At 42.4% G+C, this 20,605-nt stretch overlaps 1 protein-coding gene across 1 annotated transcript in view; it reads left to right on the forward strand.

Moving 5' to 3' along the window:
* The window catches only part of LOC137370338 (urea transporter 2-like), a 157,387-nt gene that overhangs the window by 24,486 nt on the left and 112,296 nt on the right, over positions 1-20,605 (forward strand). The window contains exon 3 of the mRNA XM_068032707.1: positions 10,926-11,054. Coding sequence (XP_067888808.1) covers positions 10,926-11,054 — 129 coding nt within the window. The remainder of the gene's footprint in view (positions 1-10,925; positions 11,055-20,605) is intronic.

Here is a 20,605-nt window from a genome sequence, read left to right on the forward strand (position 1 = left end):
TTGGCCCATCAACTCTTCTGAAGAGCAATCCAGTTGGTCCCACTCCGCCACTCTTTCTCTATATACCTGCAATTTTTAAAACTTCAAGTATTTCTCCAATTCCCTTTGAACGATACTATTGAATCTGTTTGCACCAAACTATCATGCATTCAAATCCTAACCACTTGTTAGGTTCTTCCTTTTGCAAACCACCTTAAATCTGTGCCCTCTGATTAGCGACCTTTCTGCCATTGGAAACAGTTACTTTTATTTATATTATCTAAACACTTCATGATTTTAAACACCTCCTATCAAATCTCCTCTTGGCCTTCTCTGCTCCTAAGAAGAACAATCTCAGCTTTTGTAGTCTAGCCTCGCAATTATAATCCTGCATGTCTCCCTGGAAACATTCTGGCGAATCTCTCCAAAGTCTTCATATCCTACTGAAATAGTGCCCAGAATTGAAAACCATACTCCATCTGGGGGTCAAGCTAGTTTTTTTTTTATATATAGGTTTGGCATACTTCCTGTACTTTGTCTCTGTTTATAAAGCCCTGCTTTATTAATTGCTTTGTTAACCTGTCCTGCCACCTTCAAAGATTTGTGCACAATAGTCTCTGTTCTTGCACCCCTTTTAGCTTGTATTGTCTCTCCTTTATCTTCCTACCAAAATGTATCATCTCACACTTTTCTGCATTGAATTTCATCAGTCATATGTCTTCCCATTCGAACAGTCTGTCTCTGTACTCTTGAAGATTATTATCTTCCTCACTATTCATTACACTTTCAGGTTTCATGTCAACTGCATAACTTGAAATTGTGCCTTGTACCCCGATGTCCAAACAATTAGTGTGTATCAAAAAACAGTGATCCTAGTACTGAGTAAGTAGCAGAAGTCCAGCTCGACGGAGTACTTCATCTACAGAGTACTTAACTCGGGGAATTTGATGAGTGACGGAATTCAGCGCAGAGGTGCTATTCTGGTATTTTACAAAACGGGGAGCAGCCTGAGAGGGGAAGCGGGAGATGAGACCTGAGAGCTGAAGTCAAGAGGCATTAATTGGGTGAGCAGACAGGTGATTGGTGAGTTTTAAGGGGTTTTTTTCCCCATAAATTAGGGCAGTAATTTAAACTAGGACCAGGAAAATACAAGTACTGTATTTCATTCATAGCTCAAATAGTTAAACTATTTAATATAAACTACAAATAATTGTTGAATAAAGACTTTAATTAAATAACTAAAATCAGATTAGTCTAAGATATGGCAGAGCAAGGTTGTGTGTTTGGACTGCAGAACTGGGGAGATAGTGGAGAGCAAGACTGCCTCGATCTCCATCTGGAATCTCTCCGGCTCAGTCATTGAGCTGGAGTGCGAGTTGGAGAGACTCCAACAGGAAGAGGATTTTCTGGATAGTTTAATCCATAATACAGTCACACCCCCGAGGAAAACACAAGTTCAGGAAAGAGAGGATGTGACTGTTGGGGAGCCTGGAATGAGGATTTAGGAGAAGTTGAGAATAAGGTCACACTGGTCTTATCTAACAGGTACAATATACTGGCTACCTGTGGAGACAAGGAGAAAGAACACAGGGAGAGCAGCTACAATGCAGACCAAGGCACTGTGGCTCAGAAGGCTGTCCAAGGTAAGGAAGGACTAGAACAGTGGGACTAATAGGGGACCCTATAATTAAGGGATAGATAGTGTCTACTACAGCCAAGAATGAGCATCCCGAAGGGTGTGTTGCCTGCCTGATGCCAGAGTAAGGGATGTCGCACAGCCGCTGGAGAGGAACTTGGAAAGAGAGGGGATAAATCCATTGTCATGGCCCATATTGGAACAAACGACATAGGTAGGAACAGGAAGGAGGTCCTGCTGAGGGAATATCAGGAGATAGGAGCTAAATTAAAAAGCACGACCTCGAGGGTAATAATTTCTGGATTATTGCTCAAGTCTAGTGCAAATTGGCATAGAAGACAAATCATGAGAATTAACACATGGCTGAAGGGCTGGTGTGGGAAATGGATTCCTATTCATTGGGCACTGGTACCAGTTCTGGAACAGGAAGGAGCTGTACCAATGGTACGTGCTCCACCTGAATTGGATGGGGCCCGTATCCTCGCAGAAAGGGTAAATAGGGAGGTTGGGAACTACAAAAAACTTGAGCAGCCTAACTGTAGACAAAACAGGGAAGGAAAGCAAGGAAAGAATAAAGTAAGGGAGGGCATTGGCAAGGGAATAAGTAGAGTTTAAAAAAGTGAGTCGATAAAGGTTAAGCATAAAGTGAGCAGAAATCCTATTAAAAATTAGTTAAAATGTCTGTACAGCAATACACAGTGTCAGTAATAAAACAGGGGAGGCGGATGCAATCATGCATTAGGAGGAACCAGATTTAGTAGGGATTAGAGACATGGGCCAGATTTTTACATTGTGGTGGTGGCCCCATCCACCAGCTAAAACATTGGGGACAAGCCCACCATTGCTGGGCCTGGAAGCCATGCAGCAGTTTTATGCAGTCTAGGTCCCGAATTGGCCTCGGCAGGAAATTATGCCTCTGAGCTGTCATCCAATCAGAGGGCCGGCAGCTCTTCAGCGCAATGAGTGCCACTGGGAGTGGTGGCCACTGCTGGGATTGCACCCAGCCAGGACTAGCAACAATGGAGGAGGCCTCGGGAAAAGGTAAGTGGTGATCGAGCCATGCCGCGATCCCAGGCTGGGGGGGGTGGAGGGGAGTCGATCGAGGAGGCAGGGTAAGGTGTTCCAGCAGGGACAGCTTTTGCCACTGGGGGTCATCTGTGGGTGACAGAGTGCCCGATCAGGAGGGCACACCCCAACAAGGCCACCAGGTTTTACTGTGCAGCCTCTTCAGGTGCTGAAGTACCCATCCACCACAGGTAATAAGAAGGAATTAAGAAGCAGAACCTCAAAGGTAATCTCTGGATTATTACCTGACCACTTGCAAATTGGAGTAGGCCAAATAAAATGAATATGTGGCTCAAAAGACCAGTGTGGTAGAAGTGGGTTCCAGTTCATGGGGCACTGGCACCAGTACTGGGGAAAGTGGAGGCTGTACCTTTGGGACCGTCTACACCCGAACCGTGCTGGCTCCAGCGTTCTAGCGAGCCGCATAACTAGGGAGGTAGAGAGGGTTTTATCTAAATGGGGGGGGCAAAGGATCAAATTTGGGAAGATATAGTAAATCAAAGAGTAGAGACAAGGCAAGAGAGAAAGGTATTCGTATGGGGGAAAGATAAACATACTGTGACAAGTAGGGACAGTGATTACAAGTCTAAGGGTAAATCAGCAGACAAGGCTAGAGGTTACAAAAATAAAAGGACAAAACTAAAGGCTCTGTATCTGAATGCACGTAGCATTCAGAACAAAAATAGATGAACTGATGGTGCAAGTAGAAATAAATAAGTACTATCTGATAGCCATTCCAGAGCAATGGCTGCAGGATGACATAGATTGGGATATTGAATATTGAAGGATACATGACATTTTAGGAAGGACAGGAAGCTAGGAAAAGGTGGAAGAGTGGCTCTGTTAATTAATAATGGTATTAGCACAATAGAAAGGGATGTCCTAAGTTCAGGAAACCAGGATGTAGAAGCAGTTTGGGTCGAGATGAGAAATGATAAAGGCAAGAAGTCACCTGTGGGAGAGGCTCCCTAACAACCACACAGTAGGACAGGGTATAAAGGAAGAAATAATGGGTGCTTGTCAGAAAGGTACAGCAATAATCGTGGAGGATTTTAATCTACATATAGACTGGAAAAATGAGATGGGCAAAGGTAGCCTAGATGAGGAGTTTAGAATGTTTTCGGGATAGTTTATTAGAACAGCACTTTCTGGATTCAACCAGAGAGCAGGCTATACTAGACTTGATAATATCAAACTTAAAGAAAATGCATATAATTGCGCTGTCAGTTTCAGAGATGACAGCTGTTGAAGCAGCAACGTGCTTCCCAACATCGAACAGATTTTGGGTTTTCATGCAGGCTTTCAAAAAGTCGGAAAATCCCGAATCTGTCCAATATTGGGAAGCACGTTCCATCCATTTTGGCATGGATAGAAGGTTGGCAAGTGAACAGAAAAGAGTGTAGGCATAAATGGGTCATTTTCTGGTTGGCAAGATGTAACGAGTGGTTTGCCACAGGGATCGGTGCTGGGGCTTTTTACAATTTATATAAATGACTTGGCTGAAGGGACCAAGGGTATGGTTGCTAAATTTGCTGATGACACAGAGTTAGGTAGGAAAGTAAGTTGTGAAGAGGACATAAGGAGACTACAAAGGAATATAGATATGTTAAGTGAGTGGGCAAAGATCTGGCAAATGGAGTATAATGTGGGAAAATGTGAAATTGTCCATTTTGGCAAGAAGAATAAAAAAGCATATTATCTAAATGATGAGAGATTGCAGAGCTCTGAGATGCAGATGGATCTGGGTGTCCTTGTGCATGAATCGTAAAAGGTTAGTATGCATATTCAGCAAGTAGTTAGGAAAGCTAATAGAATGTTATCGTTTATTGCAAGGGGAATTGAATACAAAAGTAGGGAAGTTACGCTTCAGTTTTACAGGGCATTGGTGAGACTACATCTGGAGTACTGTGTACAGTATTGGTCTCCTTATTGAAGGAAGGATGTAAATGCATTGGAAACAGTTCAGAGAAGGTTTGCAAGTCTAATACCTGGAATGGGCGGGTTGTTTTATGAGGAAAGGTTGGACAGGCTAGGCTTGTATCCGCTGGAGTTTAGAAGAGTAAGAGGCGACTTGATTGAAACATATAAGATTCTGATGGGTCTTGACAGGGTGAATGTGGAAAGGATGTTTCCTCTTGTGCGAGAATCTAGAACCAGACGTCACTTTAAAAAAAAAAAGGGCTCGCCCATTTAAAACCGAGATGAGGAGAAATCTTTTCTCAGGGTAGTGAGTCTTTGGAACTCTCTTCCTCAAAAGGTGGTAGAAGCAGAGTCTTTGAATATTTTTAAGGCAGAGGTTGATAGATTCTTGATAAGGGGTGAAAGGTTATTGCCGGTAGGCGAGAATGTGGAGTTGAGGTTACAATCAGATCAGCCATGATCTTATTGAATTATGGAGCAGGCTCAAGGGGCCGAGTGACCGCCTTCTGCTCCTAATTTGTATGTTCATATGTATCTATGTAATATACTGTCAATGGGAGGAGGCCCTTTAGCGGCAATTAATTGGCCAGTTAAGGACCTCAATTGGCCTGCAGCAGGCAGGCCGTTCACCACCTCCCCTGCCGCTAGTAAAATAGCAACGGGCAGGTAGGTGATGGGAATGGTGCGCCCTGCCTCCCCCAAAATTTTAGAACCCCAAACCCCCTCTTTCCCCCCCCACCCCCGCCACTGCAAACCCCCAAGCCGGTTCCTGGGATTGGGGTGGGGGGTAGTGTAAAATTCTGGCCATGGCTACCGAAAAATCAGGACTGGGAATTAAACATTATAGGGTATAATATACTTAGAAAAGATATAGAGGGGAAAAGGGGAGGTGAAGTAGCTATACTTATTAGGGATAACATGATGGCAGTAGAATAAAGGAACATAGAAGCATAGAAAATAGGAAAAGGAGTAGGTCATTCGGCCCTTCGAGCCTGCTCCGCCATTCATTATGATCATGACTGATCATCCAACTCCGTAACCTGTTCCCGCTTTCCCCCCATATCCTATCAGCGAAACAATAATAGAATCCAAATGGGTTGGGATAAAAGAAAATCAAGGATCAATCACACTAATAGGTGTAGTCAACAGACCACCTAATAGTGGAAAGGAGGTGGAAGAAGAAATATGCAGACAACTAAGGGAATTAGGTAAAAAACATAGAATAATAATCACGGGGTATTTCAACTACCCCAATATTAATTCTACAAGAGAAATAGGAAAAGGGGATGAGGGAATTGAGTTCCTGTAATGTATACAGGACTCCTTTCTAACCCAATATGTTAAAAAGTCCAACAAGCAAAAATTTACTATTGGATCTAGTAAAGGGACATGAACCAAAACAGATAAGTAAAAGTAGAGGAACATCTAGGCAACAGTGACCATACTATCATATGCTTTAAGATTGATAATAGAGAAAACGCAAGTATGATGTAACTCAAGTTAATAGATTGGAGAAAAGCTGATTTTGAAGGAGTGAGAATAGAATTTGGGAAAATAAAATGGGCAACAATATTGGCAAACAACGATGTAGAGCAACAATGGGAATCATTTAAAATAGTGTTCAACAGAATGCAGGAAAAATATATTCTGCTCAAAGGAAAGAACAAACTAAATGCTATCGAGACTCCAGGGATGAATAAAGACATCAGAGAACAATTGAGGGTTAGGAAAAAGGCATGCATAGTGGCACAGTGGTTAGCACCGCAGCCTCACAGCTCCAGCGACCCGGGTTCAATTCTGGGTACTGCCTGCGTGGAGTTTGCAAGTTCTCCCTGTGTCTGCGTGGGTTTCCTCTGGGTGCTCCGGTTTCCTCCCACATGCCAAAGATTTGCAGGTTGATAGGTAAATTGGCCATTATAAATTGCCCCTAGTATAGGTAGGTGATAGGGAAATATAGGGACAGGTGGGGATGTGGTAGGAATATGGAATTAGTGTAGGATTAGTATAAATGGGTGGTTGATGGTCGGCACAGACTCGGTGGGCCGTAGGGCCTGTTTCAGTGCTGTATCTCTAAACTAAACTAAACTAATCACATAGACAGCAGAGGAGTGCATGATATGTGAGAATAAGAGATTAGGAGAGAAGTCAAAATAAAACAATTAAGAAGGCAAAGAGGAACTATGAAATTAAATTATCAAGGAATATAAAAGTAAAATATTTTACAAGCACATCAATAAAAAAAGAAGGCTGGCATGGGAATAGGACCATTACAGGATAGACGGGATAATATCACAGGTAATGAGAAATATTAAATAATTATTTCACTTTGTATTTACCAGGGAGATAGAACAGGTAAACATGACATTGAATGATGAAATGAGCAATGAGATAAGTACATTTAAAATAAAAGAGGGGATGTAAACTAATCAAACTCAAAAGAGGATAAGACCCCTGATCCAGATGGATTGCATCCACACATTTTAAAATAATCTAGGGAAGAGATAGCAAAGGCATTATTACACATATTTAATAATTCGTTAGAGAAAGGTGTAGTGCCAGAGGACTGGTGGATAGCTAACATAATTCCTATATTTAAGAAGGGGGACAGAACATGCCCAGGGAATTATACAGCAGTCAGCTGAATATTAGTGATAGGAAAAATAATGAATCCCTACTAAAGGAGTGAATAGAAGAACATCTAGAAAATAAAAAAATATAATGAATAATGCACATGGATTTCAAAAGAGAAAATCTTGCTTGACCAACCTTATTGAACTTGAGGAGGTAAGAGGGTAGACAATGATAATTCAGTAGATGTAATTTATCTGGATTTTCAAAAGGCTTCAATAAGGTGCCTTAATATAGACTCATGAATAAGGTCAGAGAGTGCAGAGTCAGGGGACAAGTGGCAGAATGGATTGCAAGCTAGCTTCAAGAAAGAAAGCAAAGAGGAGGAGTAAGGGGTAGTTAATCAGAGTGGTAGAAGTTGGGAAGTGATGCTCCACAAAGATCAGTGCAGGCACCACTGCTGTTCACAATTTACATTAACAATTTAGACTTTGGAATCAAATCCACAATTTCTAAATTTTCAGTTGATGCAAAATTGGTGGGGGGGGGGGGGGTGCGGTGGTGGTCAGTACTGAGGAGGACATTAATAAACTTGCAGGACAGACAAATAATTGGCAAATTAAGTTCAACACAGATAAATGTGAGGTAGTACATTTTGGTGGGAAGAATAGAGAGGTCACTTATTACTCGGAAGGTGCGAGTCTAGATGGGGTAGAGGAACAAAGGGATCTCTGAGTACAAATACACCAATCACTAAAAGTTGTGCCACAGGTTAGTTAGGCCATAAAAAAGCAAATTAAGCAGTAGGCTTTACTTCTAGAGGGATAGAATTGAAAAGTAGGGAAGTTATACTAAACCTGTATTGAACTTTGATTAGACCACACACACATTACTGCGTACAGTTCTGGTTGTCATATTGTATAAAGGTTAGAGGCAGTGGAGAGGGTGCAGAGGAGATTTACAAGAAAGATACCAGAAATGTGTGAGTATACATTGTCAGGAAAGGATGAACAGGCTGGATCTCTTTTCTCTCGAGAAAAGAAAGCTGAGGGGGTGACTCATAGTGGTCTTCAAAATTATGAAAGGTTTTGATAGAGTACATAGAGAGAATGTTCCCATCTGTGGGGAAGAGCATAACTAGAGGCCATCAGTATAAGATAGTCACCAAGAAATCCAACGGGGAATTCAGAAGAAATTTCTTTACAAAAAGAGTGGTGAGAATGTGGAACTCGTGACCATGGAATGGTTGAAGCGAATAGTATAGATGCATTTAAGGGGAAGCCAAACAAGTATATGAAGGGGAAGGGAATAGAGGATTACAATGATGCATTTAAATGAGGAAAGATGGGAGGAGGCTGGAGTGCAGCAAAATGCTGACATGGACTGGTTGGGCTGAATGGCCTGTTTGTATGCCATATATCCTATGTTATCATGACCCCTAGTATTTATCCTTCTAGTCAGAAAAACAGCCATTCACCATAATTCTGTTTTCTCTCCCATAGCCAATTCGTATAAAAGCCGCCTCTGCCCCTTTTATCATGTGAACTTCAATTTTGCCAACATTTAATATGTGGTACTTCATCAAACTACTTTTGAAAGTCCATATACACAACATCAAATATACCTCATCCACCAATTGTAAGGAGAGGAAGTAGACAGGTGGAGCAGTTTTCGGAGAGAATTCCAGACAGTGCAACCTAGGCAGCTGAACACATAGTCATCAACAGTAATGCAAAGAGAGGGTGGGTCACACAAGTGGCCTCGAAGCTTGAGAGCTCTGGGATGGACAGTTGTTTGGAGAAGATTGCAGAGGTGGGCTTGGGGCAAGACCATAGAGGAACTTGAGAAGAGAATGAACAATTTAAATGTAAAACTTTCGGAAACAGGGAGTAAAGGCCTGCTACCCGACCCGAACCCGACGGGACCCCACAACGTGTCGGGTTTGGGTCGGGTCACACTTCCGGGTCTGTCATTCGGGCTTGGGATGGGTCAGGCCGGATCGGACACACTCTATCACCACCTCGGGTAAGTGACTTTAATGTTAATTTACTTTTTGGACTTTAAAGGTGGTTTTGTTAGTTATTTTAAGCTTGTGCAGGTAAGGAACAAAGCGAAGAGCAGAAGGTAAGTTAACTGATGGTCGTGTCGGGTCGGGCGCGGGAAAAATTGGAAGGAATCGGGATCGGGTCGAGCTCTGGGTCAGATGGGGTTCTGTCGGGCTCGGGTCGGGTCTTATTTGTAGATTCGAGCAGACCTTTAACAGGGAGCCAGTCTAGATTGACTTGTCTAGAAGTGATAGACAAACATATTATGATCAGGATATAGACAATTGCATTTTGCACAGGTTGGAGTTTCTGGAGAACATGAGGCAATAAATCTATGTTCTGCCCAAAATCAGCAGGAATGACATTGTGACCAGTGGGTAGGAATTGTACTGGGAACTGGACACTGTTGGTGATCCAAGAGAACAGTGCCCAGTAAAATAAGTCAGTCAGGAGGGGTATCCAGGTCAAATGCAGCTGGAGAGGTGGGAAGAAATCAGTAGCACGGGAATCAAATTTGTGGTCAAGGTTGAAGCCAATGACTGTGGTCTTCCCAATTTTTAATTGGAGAAATTGCGGTTAAATCAAGATTAGATGGCAGGCAATGGGCCAACATCTTAGAAACAGTGGAGGAGTCGAGAGAAGTGGTGAAGTGGTAGAGCTGGGTGTCAGGCGCAAACACGATGGACCAAGTGACCTCTTTCTATGATGTAAACTTTCTATGATTCATCAGCAAATGTGTGGAACCAGGCAAATATGTCTTCAGATGATGTAACTGAAGGGCAGCATGTAGATGAGGAATCAGTGAGGTCCACGAATAGATCTGACAGCAGTGCAGTCTTTATGATGATGATGATGATGCTTCATAACGATTGCTTTGTACAGCTGAATGTTTTACTAAGCCACTTAAAGAGCATTAAGAATCACATATAGATCAGGTAGAAGTGGCAGTTTCTGTTCCCTGAAGGACATGAATGAAAAAAGTTTAACAAAAGGGTATCTTTCATGGTTATTTTGTTCTGATGCTAGCTCACAAATTACCAGTATTATTGAATTCAGTTTCACAGCTTGCCATGGTAGGATTTGAACAAATAACATCAGGGTTAGCTAGTGTAGTACAATATCGCTATACTACTATATCTCTCTTGTCAGCCTTCAAAAGCCTTATAACAACTTACCCCTTCAAACACACTTTTGGCCACTTCCCCTCATGCTGTATGGGTCTCTTACAATACTGTTTGTAAAGGAAATACTTCAGATATTTCATTATGTTAAAGGCATCATAAAAGTGCAAGTTGAAAAACTATTAACGTGTAGCCCACTTTGAAAAGTACAGAAGCGTAGCTTCAGCAGGAAAGGAAAACATTTACATAAATATTGAGAGGAAGCTGACTCCCCAACTCTTAAATTGAAATATTAAGCATGGTTTCCCCGATTGGTTTATTTTGACAGTTTATTGAGAAATTTTCTTCAAAATTTAATCATATGGAATGAGGCACTGTTTTGAATTTTCATTTAAACTTAAAAGGAGTTCTCCATATACCTTCAATTAGGCTTCCAGCAGATGGTGGACTACAATTACTTATTACCACCTGTTATAATTTGAATAGGAGTCCACTGTTTGGAAGGCCAAATTTTTTCCTTAAAGATAACTTTGTTAGGAAAATGTTGGGTTATGAAATGTTAGCATAAATTATGTTGCTGTATTTTTTCAGATCTGAAATTGCAACAGGACTTCATGGGTACAATGGCATTTTGGTTGGCCTTCTAATGGCTGTGTTTTCCAATAAAGGAGATTGGTATTGGTGGCTACTACTGCCTGTGATTGTCATGTCAATATTATGGTATGTGGAGCAATCTATTTTTACATTTAGAACAGTTGAAGCACATAATCTACATTCAACTTTTTCTCATTTTCTAGTATTTGAGATAAAAATAACTTGATTGATTATTCTGTGTTGCTACTTATTAATAAATTATTCAAGTTGCATGAATTGAGAATACAGAATATAACCAAAATATGGCAACAAAAGGGGCTGAAAGTCCACAGCCCTTTGGGCATACTCCTGCTGTACATAGGTGGAGAGGCCAGAAATTAGGCCAAGATCCTGATCTGCTGGAGCCTCAGTCCACTTCTGTTGTGCCTAATACGCACTCTATACTCTTAAAGAATCCACGGAATTCGATTGGTGAAAGGTATGTCAACATTTTATTCACACACTAAATCATCAAAGTACAAGCTCTCACTACTTGTACAGTATACTACCCATCAAGACATGAGGTGATCAGTCTCGGACTTGCGGTTGCTCTTCTCTTCTCTTCTCGAGTGTTCTTCCCGAGTGTTCTTCCCCCGGGTTCTCGTACCTTCCTCAGTTTCAGTCAGGGGTTAAATCTTGTTTCTAAGACCCGCCCCTCTTACTTACTCATAGGGGTCTGGTATAATGACATAATGATAATTCCTTATTTGGCTCAGTGAGAACCTGTTCAAAACTTCACAGTTTCCCATTGTCTATTAGGAGTTTAATCATATCTGGTGTCCATGAGGACTCCCTATATCTGCTAAGTCCAAGGACAGTTTCTGGGATCCTCCTCAATACCTTTTCTATAATCATATCTGGTGTCCATGACGACTCCTAGTTTCTGGGATCCTCCTCAATACCTTTTCTATAATCATATCTACAATTCCTCAGCTATCTGTGTGCTGTGCCCCTTTGTTTTAATTAAGTTCTTATGTGTTTTTACTGGGGTTTACACCCCAAACAAGGTTGTTCCTTTTCCAACTGAGGCATGGTCAAACAAGGAAACTATTGGCAGTGGAGAAAACTCTGCTCTTTCTCTTCAAAATTATGCCACGGGATGTTTTAAGTCTACGGGAGAGAGAAGACATGGTCTTGCTTAAACATGTCATTCAAAAGACAGCACCCACAACAGTGCAGCATTCTGTCAGTATTGCACCGAAGTGTCAGCCTACATTTTGTGCTCAAGCCTATGGAGCAGGACTTGAACGTACAATTTTATGACTCAGAGCCAAGAGTTCTACTACTAAGCTTCAAGTTCTTCAATCATTGTCCCTTTGGTTCCCCACTATTTTTAGAAGCTTTTTGTGTTTTCTGCTGTGAAGCCAGATACAAAATATTTGTTTAACAGCTCTGCTATTTCGTTCTTCCCTATTATAATTTCTCCTGTCTCAGACTTTAAGGGACCAACATTTACTTTTATTACTTTTTTCCTTTTATGATGTGTTGCCTACCTGATACTGGGGTAAGGGGCATCTCGAACTGACTTAAAAGGATTTTTCAGAGGGAGGTGGAGAATTCTGTTGTTGTGGTCCATGTTGGCGCCAACTACATGGGGAAGAGTAAGCCAGCTGTTCTGTTTGGAGAGTACCAGGCACTAGGAGCTAAATTTAAAGAACAGGACCTCAAGGGTTATAATCTGTGGGTTGTTTCCTGAACCATGAGCAAATTAGTATTTGGGAGGTGAACAGATGGTTGAAGGAATGATGCAGGAAAGAGGGGTTCAATTTTAGGGGGCACTGCCATCAGTATTGGGACAGGAAGGAACTGTACCATTGGGATGGACTCCACCTGAGCCTGGATGGGACCAGGATCCTAGTAGGAAGGATAAATAGGACGGTCACAAGGATTTTAAACTAGTAAATGAAGGGGAAGTCCCAGATGGAAAGGTAATAATACAAAAAACAAACAAAAGGGAAGAGAGTAGAGTAACAGTAAGAAATTGTGTTTTAGGGACTACAGATTAAAAAAAACTAAAAGAGGGTTAAGTGATTAAACCAGGAAAGAGCTAGAAGAACCATGTGAGTAATAAATAAGAACTGAAGGACAGGTTAGAACATGTAGCCCAAATAAATGTTCTTTATATAAATGCACAGAGTATAAGGAACAAATTGCAGGTGCAAATTCAACTTGGATGGTATGACGTGGCCGCCATTATGGAGACATGGCTGCAAGATGGCTAGGAATGTGAACTACATATACCAGGTTATAAGGTCTGCATGGAAATTGTAGAGGGAGAGGAGTAGCTTTAGTAATTAAAATTAAATCACTTCAATGATGAGAGGATATAATGAGAGATAAGCAAGCAGTGGATATTTTATGGATAGAATTAAAATCATCCACTTCAATGCCTTTTTCCCACACTATCCCCATATCCCTCTCTGTCATTGGTATTTTGAAATCAGTCAATCTCTGCTTTAAACATACTCAATGACTGAGCGCCACAGCCCTCTGGGGGAGAGAATTCCAAAGATTCACAACCCTCTCTGAGTAAAGAAATTTCTCCTCATCTCGGTCCTAAGTGGCTTCCCCCTGATTTTGAAAATGCCTCCCGATTCTAGACTCCCCAACCAGGGGAAACATCTTACCTGCATCTACTCTGTCTATCCCCTTACGTATTTTGTAAGTTTCAATGAGATCACGTCTCATTCTTCGAAACTCTAGAGAATAAATTGTCACCAGTATAGGTAGGTGGTAGGGAAATATAGGGACAGGTGGGGATGTTTGTTGGGAATATGGGATTAGTGTAGGATTAGTATAAATGGGTGGTTGATGTTCGGCACAGACTCGGTGGGCCGAAGGGCCTGTTTCAGTGCTGTATCTCTAATCTAATCTAATCTAATCTAATACAGGCCCAGTTTCCCCAATCTTTCTTCATATAACAGTCCCGCCATCCCGGGATTCCCTCTATGGCAGTAATATCCTTCCTAAGGTAAGGGACCAAAACTGCACACAATAACAAAGGTTCTGTACAATTGAAGGAAGACTTCACTACTCCTGTACTCAAATCCTCTTGCGATAAAGGCTAACATACCATTAGCCGCCTTCATTGCTTGCTGCGCCTGCATTTTAGCTTTCAGTGACTTATTAATGAGGACACCCAGGTCCCTTTGTACATCTATACTTTCTAATCTCTTATCTTTCAAGAAATACTCTGCATATATTTTCCTCCTACCATAGTGGATAACCTCACATTTTTCCACATTATATTCCATCTGTCATGTTCTTGCCCAGTCACTAAATCTGTTCAAATCCCCTTGAAACCACTTTGCGTCTTTCTCACAACACACATTCCCACCTAGTTTATGTCATCCGCGAACTTAGAAATATTACATTTGGTCCCCATATCCAAATCATTGACATATATTGAGCAGCTGGGGCCCAAGTACTGATCCTTGTGATACCCCATTAGTCACAGCCTGCCAACGCGAGAATGATCCATTTATTCCTACTCTGTTTTCTGCCTGTTAACCAATCCTTAATCCATGGCCTGTTAACCAATCCTTAATCCATGCCAGTATATTACCTCCTATCCCATGTGCTTTAATTTTGCTAACCAATCTCCTGTGGGAGACTTTATCAAAAGCCTTCTGAAAATCCAAGTATACAACATCCACCAACTCCCCTTTATCAATTCTGTTAGGAACATCCTCAAAGAACTCCAACAGGTTCGTCAAACATGATTTCCCATTCATAAATCCATGTTGACTATGCCCAATTATTACCCAAGTGTCCATTTATCACATCCTTTAGAATAGATTCTAGCATTTTCCCTACTAATGATGTAAGCCTTACAGTTCTAAAGAGTGTAGAGAAACAGACGGACCTGCGGGTGCATGTGCATCGATTTTTGAAGGTGGCGGGCGGAACATATTGAGAGAGTGGTTAGCAAAGCATATGGGATCTTGGCTTCATAAGTAGAGGCATAGAGTAAAAAAGCAGGGAAGTCATGCTGAAACTTTGTAAAGCTCTGGTTAGGCCCCAACTAGAGTGTTGCGTTGAGTTCTGGTCATCACACTTTAGGAAGGATATGAGGGTCATTGAGAGGGTGCAGAAGAGATGTAACAGAATGGTTCCAGGGATGGGAGATTATAGTTACAAGGTTAGGTTGGCAAAGCTGGGTTTGTTCTCCCTGGAACAAAGACGATTGAGGGGCGATTTGGTAGAGGTCATCAGGCTTATGACAGGCTTAGATAAGTTAGGTAAGGAAAACTGTTCCAATTAACTGATGGGAGAAGGACTAGGGGACACAGATTGAAGGTTTTGGGCAACAGATGCACATGAAGTGTGAGGAAGAACTTTTTTTTTAATGCACCGAGTGGTAATGACCTGGAACTTGCTGCCCACAAGGGCAGTGAAAGCAGAGACAATGATTTGAAAAGGAAATTGGAGGAAAGGAAATAAACTTACAGCGCAGTGGTTAGCACCGCAGCCTCACAGCTCCAGCGACCCGGGTTCAATTCTGGATACTGCCTGTGCGGAGTTTGCAAGTTCTCACTGTGACTGCGTGGGTTTTCGCCGGGTGCTCCGGTTTCCTTCCACAGCCAAAGACCTGCAGGTTGATAGGTAAATTGGCCATTATAAATTGCCCCTAGTATAGGTAGGTGGTAGGGGAATTGAGGGGATGTGGTAGGAATATGGGATTAATGTAGGATTAGTATAAATGGGTGGTTGATGGTCGGCACAGACTCAGTGGGCCGAAGGGCCTGTTTCAGTGCTGTATCTCTAAATAAATAAATAAATACGGGGATCGAGCAGGTAAATGAGACTGACTGGATTGCGTGGCGGAGAGCTGACATGGACTCGATAGGCCGAATGGCCTCCTTCTATGACGTAAATTGCTATGAAATCACTAAACTAGTGTGTAGTTCCCTGTTTTCTCTCTGTCTCCTTAATTACATAGCGGGGTGACATTTGATACCTTCCAATCTGTAGCAACCATTCCATAATCTATAGAATTTGGAAGATGATCACCAATGCATCCACTATCTCCATAGCTACTTCTTTCAACACTCTGGGATGTAGAATATCAGGACCTGGGGACTTATCAACCTTCAGTCCCATTAATTTCTCCAATACAACCTTCTCACTAATACTAATTTCCTTCAATTCCTCATTCTCCCTAGTCCCTTGGGTCTCCAATTCTGGAGATTTCTTGTATCTTTCTCTGCAGACAGACACAAAGTAATCCATTTAGCTTCTCTGCCATTTCTCTATTCCCCATTATAAATTCTCCTGACTCTGCCTATAATGCACCCACATTTGTCTCAGCCAAATGTTTCCTTTTTATGTACTTATAGATGCTTTTACAGTCCATTTTTGTTTTTTGCTAGTTTACATTCATATTCTATTTTCCTTTTCCTTATCAGTTTCTTGGTCCTCCTTTGCGAAATTCTAAAATCCTCCCAATCCTCAGGTTTATTGCTATTTCTGGCAACTTTATAGGCCTTTTCTTTTAATCTTATACAATCCTTAACTTCCTTTGTTAGCCATGGTTGACTGACTTTTTTTAGGTTTTTGTGCCTTGAAGGAATGTAGCTGTAAGCTGTGCAAAAATTCTTTCAAGACGATCCATTGCCTATGTACTATCATACTTTTTAATGTATTTTCCCAATTCACCTCAGCCAATTTGTCCCTCATACCTTCATAATTCCCTTTGTTCAAACTTAACTCCCTCGCTTCAGATTGAACAACCTCACTTTCAAGCATAATGTAAAATTCTATCATTATGGTCACTCATTCCTAAAGGGTCTTTTACAAGACTATTAATTAGCCCTTTCTCATTACATAATACTACATCTAAAATAGCCTTTCTCTAGTCGGTTCCTCAACATACTGCTTGAGAAAACCATCCCTAACACACTCCAGAAACTCGCCCTTCTCAGCATTAGTGCTCATTAGGTTTACCCAGTCTATATGCCGATTGAAGTCAGCCATGATTACTGTATTATCCATGCTACATGCTTCTCTAATTTCCTGATTAATGCCTTGCCCCACACTACCACCACTGTTTGGTGGCCTATAAACAACTCTTACCAATGTTTGCTACCCCTTGCTGTTTCTTAGATCCACTCAAACAGATTCCACATTTTGTTCTTCCGATCTGAGATCCTCCCTTACTAATGTACTCATTATCAGTGCAACACCACCTCTTCCTTTTTACCTGTCCTTCCTAAATGTTGAATATCCTTGAATATTCAGTTCCTAGTCTTGGTCACCCTGTAGCCACATTTCCGTAATGGCAATTAGATCATACCCATTTACCTCTATTTGTGCCTTTAAATCATCTACCTTGTTGTGAATGCTGTGTGCATTTAGGTAGAGTGCCCTTAACCTTGTCTTTCACATTATCCTGCATTCTAAGCCTAGTTGATGCTCGTCTTTGTTTCGCCTGCCTTCTAATTTCGCTTGCTACTTTTCTACTTCCTGTCACCAGCTTTATTTCCTTCCAATTTGAGCTACCCCTCAGGTTCCCATCTCCCTGCCAATCTAGTTTAAACCCTCCCCAACAGCACTAGCAAATCTCCCTGCAAGGATATTAGTTCTGGTCCTGTTAAGGTATAGCCCATCCATCTTGTACAGGTCCCACCTGTCACAGAACCAGTCCCATTGCCTCAGAAATCTGATGCCCTCCCGCCTACACCAATTCTCCAGTCACTTGTTCAATTGATCAATCCTGCTATTCCTATGTTCACTAGCACGTGTCACTGGGAGTAATCCTGATATTACTGCTCTTGAGGCCCTGCTTTTTAATTTTCTTCCTAACTTCCTAAAATCTGCTTTCAGGACCTCATCCCTCTTCCTACCAATGTCATTGGTACCAATGTGGATCACGACCACTGGCTGTTCATCCCTTCCCCCCCCCCCACCCCCAGAAGGATGTCCTGCAGCTGCTCCGTAATATTCTTAACACTGGCACCAGGGAGACAACACACCATCCTGGAGTCACGTTTACTGCCACAGAAGCACCTGTCTGATCTCCTGACCATCGAAACTCCTATCGCTATTCTCTTCCACTCTTCTTCCTCCCCTCCTGTGCAGCTGAGCCATCCATGGTGCCACAGAGTTTGCTCTGGCTGCACACCCTGAGGAACCATCGTCCTCACCAGTATCCAAAATGGAAAACCAATAAGCAAGCAAGATAGACTCAGGGTACTCCTGCACTACCTGCCTGGTTCTCTTAGACTGCCTGGTGGTCACCCATTCCCCCTCTGTCTGAATGCTCCTGACCTACGATGTGACCACCTCCCTAAATGTGCTATCCACATTGTCCTCCACCTTGTGTATGCACAACAGTGACTCCAGCCACAGCTCGGGTTCCAAACCTGGAGCTCAAGCTTCTGCAGCCGGTGACACTTCCTGCAGATGTGTTAGTCCAGGACATGTGGTGCATCCAGGACTTTCCACATACCGCAGGAAGTACATTTCACTTGGCCGAGCTGACCTTCCATATCGTAACTTTTAAAAACTATTTATTACAATTAGAATAAGTGGAATAACTTACCAGTTACTCACCAATCAGTTCTTCCCCTGTACCGAAGTAAGAGCCAGCTACTGGAGGCTGAAAAAAGGTAAAAAAACTTAGCTAACCAGCCAGCCAGCTAAAGCCTAGATTGGGTATAAAATTAAAACCCGATCCGGGCCCGATCCGACAACGGCCAACCCGGACCCTAGTTCTTAAATTTTTTAAATGCCCGATCCGACCCAAAAATAACAAAGTTATTAGATTAAATGTAGATTAAAATGAAAACAATACGAAACAAAACAGTACAATCCAACCTGACCCGACCCGAGCCGAGCCCGAATGCTGGACGCAGAATACAGACCTGACCCGAACCTGACATATGTAGCCTTTTAAGGCTGCAATAATACTAACTTCCCCTAACTTCAGGAGTACTTTTTAGTTAATTGCTAAATTGAAGAAAAAAGTAGACTTTAAATACAAATTAATCTGAAAACACTCTCTCACCAGACTCACCAACTCTCAGTGCAGAACGCTTCTGATGAAAGGTCATCGACCTGAAACATTAACTCTGTTTCTCTCACCACAGATGCTGCCAGACCTACTGAGTATTTCCGGCACTTTCTGTTTTTATTTCAGATTTCCAGCAGCCTCAGTATTTTGCTTTTATCCAGTTGGGCTGAGAACATATTGGTCAAAGAAGTTCTCCTGAGCACATTTCAGAATTTCCTTCCCCTCCTTACCCTTTACTCTAATATTATCCCAAGCGATATTAGGGTAGTTAAAGCCCCCCAATATCACTACTGTATAGTCCTTGCACATCTCTGATTTCCCTGCAGATTTGATCATCTATCTCTCGCTCACTATTTGGAGGCCAAAAGAATACCCCTAGTAGTGTGATTATACCCTTTTCGCTTCTCAACTCTAACCAACTCTAAACCATCAAGGACATCCTCTCTTTCCAACACTACAATGTGTTCCCTAATCAGTACTGCCACCCCACCTTTTTTTTCTTCTCTATCTTTTCTGAACACTTTATATCCTTGTATATTAAGCACCCAGTCCTCACCAATTTAAGCCACGTTTCCGTTATTGACATTACATCATGTTCTTGTACTGCTCTTTGTGCTTGTAGTTCACCAACCTTATTCATCACACTTAGTGCATTTACACACAAGCATGGCAATCCTATCTTTGCATTCCTCGTAGTCGTTCTCAGTCTGCTCCATCTAATACGTAACTACTCCCCTGTCTAGTACTGTCCAACACTCTTATATTATGCTCCTTAACCTGTTTTCTACTTCTATATGCTGGAGCCCATCCCCCTGCCAATTTACTTTAAATCCTTCTCAGCCACACCAGTGAATTTCCCCTGGAGGACTTTGATCCCAGTCCTGTTGTGGTGCAACCCGTCCCTTTTAATGGTGCTTTCTGCCCCAGAACTGGTTCCAGTGCCCTAAGAATCTGAAGCCCTCCCTCTCTCATGCACCATGCTTCAAGCCATGTATTGATCCTCTCTATCTTCCTATTTCTATTCTCGCTCATGTGTCTCTCTTCTCTCTTTGCCTCCTTGTCTCGAGAGACAAGGGGTAAGTACCTGGAGGTGGTCAGTGGTTTGTGAAGCAGCGCCTGAAGTGGCTATAAAGGCCAATTCTAAAGTGACAGACTCTTCCACAGGTGCTGCAGATAAAATTGGCTGTCGGGACTGTTACACAGTTGGCTCTCCCCTTGCACTTCTGTCTTTTTTCCTGCCAACTGCTAAGTCTCTTCGACTCGCCACACTTTAGCCCCACCTTTATGGCTGCCTGCCAGCTCTGGCGATCACTGGCAACTGACTCCCACGACTTGTGATCAGTGTCGCAGGACTTCATGTCACGTTTGCAGACGTCTTTAAAGCGGAGACATGGACGGCCGATGGGTCTGATGTTAGTGACGAGCTCGCTGTACGATGCGTCGTTGGGGATCCTGCCGTCTTCCATGCGGCTCACATGCCCAAGCCACCTCAAGCGCCGCTGGCTCAGTAGGGTGTATATGCTGGGGATGTTGGCTGCCTCGAGGACTTCTGTGTTGCAGATACGGTCCTGCCACCTGATGCCAAGGATTCTCCGGAGGCAGCGAAGATGGAATGAATTGAGAC

This window comes from Heterodontus francisci, chromosome 1 (genome assembly GCF_036365525.1).
Source record: "Heterodontus francisci isolate sHetFra1 chromosome 1, sHetFra1.hap1, whole genome shotgun sequence".
In the NCBI taxonomy this organism is placed as follows: Eukaryota; Metazoa; Chordata; class Chondrichthyes; order Heterodontiformes; family Heterodontidae; genus Heterodontus; species Heterodontus francisci.